This window comes from Pterocles gutturalis, unplaced genomic scaffold (genome assembly GCF_000699245.1).
Source record: "Pterocles gutturalis isolate BGI_N339 unplaced genomic scaffold, ASM69924v1 scaffold48249, whole genome shotgun sequence".
In the NCBI taxonomy this organism is placed as follows: domain Eukaryota; kingdom Metazoa; phylum Chordata; class Aves; order Pterocliformes; family Pteroclidae; genus Pterocles; species Pterocles gutturalis.
In genome coordinates, this window is record NW_010132480.1 from 1 (window position 1) to 1,009 (window position 1,009).

The 1,009-nt window shown below is 45.7% G+C and overlaps 1 protein-coding gene across 1 annotated transcript; it reads right to left on the reverse strand.

The window, feature by feature from the left end:
• Positions 1 to 282: 282 nt before the first annotated feature.
• LOC104459217 (histone H2B 7-like) lies at positions 283 to 708 on the reverse strand. Its single transcript, XM_010080900.1, has one exon. It carries the CDS (start codon positions 706 to 708, stop codon positions 283 to 285), a length of 426 nt encoding a protein of 141 aa, XP_010079202.1.
• Between the last annotated feature and the right edge of the window lie 301 nt (positions 709 to 1,009).

A 1,009-nucleotide genomic window follows, 5' to 3' on the forward strand; every position in this document is an offset into this window, starting at 1 on the left:
GCTTCGGCGGTTAAAGTGTACTGTGAAACTTTACACTATTAAAACAAAGGCTCTTTTGAGAGCCACCCACATATTGCACAGTGAGAGCTGTCTTACTATACAAAAAACCCATGCATTGAAAGCATATGTAGCTTATAATCAAGTTTTGTGGTTTGTTACTTGCTAGCTATGTAAAAATTTCATTCAGAAATCCGGGAGATAGACCTTATTTGTAATTGCAGCTCTTTCTAGGAAACTGGGGGGGCTCTTAAAAGAGCCTTTGGGTTACAGTTTTGAACTGTTTTACTTGGAGCTGGTGTACTTGGTGACAGCCTTAGTGCCTTCGGAGACAGCGTGCTTGGCCAGCTCGCCAGGCAGCAGGAGCCGCAGCGCCGTCTGGATCTCCCGCGACGTGATGGTCGAGCGCTTGTTGTAGTGCGCCAGGCGCGAGGCCTCGCTGGCGATGCGCTCGAAGATGTCGTTGACGAAGGAGTTCATAATGCTCATGGCCTTGGACGAGATGCCCGTGTCGGGGTGCACCTGCTTCAGCACCTTGTACACGTAGATCGAGTAGCTCTCCTTCCTTGTTCTCTTGCGCTTCTTGTCACCCTTCTTCTGCGTCTTTGTCACCGCCTTCTTGGAGCCCTTCTTAGGTGCTGGAGCAGATTTTGCTGGCTCAGGCATCCTTAGAAGTTTCTTTCCAAGATCTTCACTGTACCTCAACAACATTGAAAGTGGCGCTTGCACCCCTATTTATAAGGGCGGTATGCAAATTAGAGGATTGTAATCGTTCCATTCCTATTGGAGTAAAAAATATCAACGTAATTGCAGGCATTTCCGTCCTGTAACCATCACAGCTTTGGCGCTGTATCTACACCATCACTGCTTTTTGCAGTTTTGGTGATGACTAGCAAATAAAGATTATCTAAATACATAAAGCTGTACTGACTTTAATGAAGTTTACGACGTCTGGTGTTTGTACACTGGGTTATTTTGTAGCAGTCTTTTTTTTTCATGGTAGAGAAGAATT

What these genes read in the sequence shown, in the direction of transcription:
- LOC104459217 (XM_010080900.1), bottom strand. Translation starts at nt 708, where the DNA reads ATGTTGTTGAGGTACAGTGAAGATCTTGGAAAGAAACTTCTAAGGATG.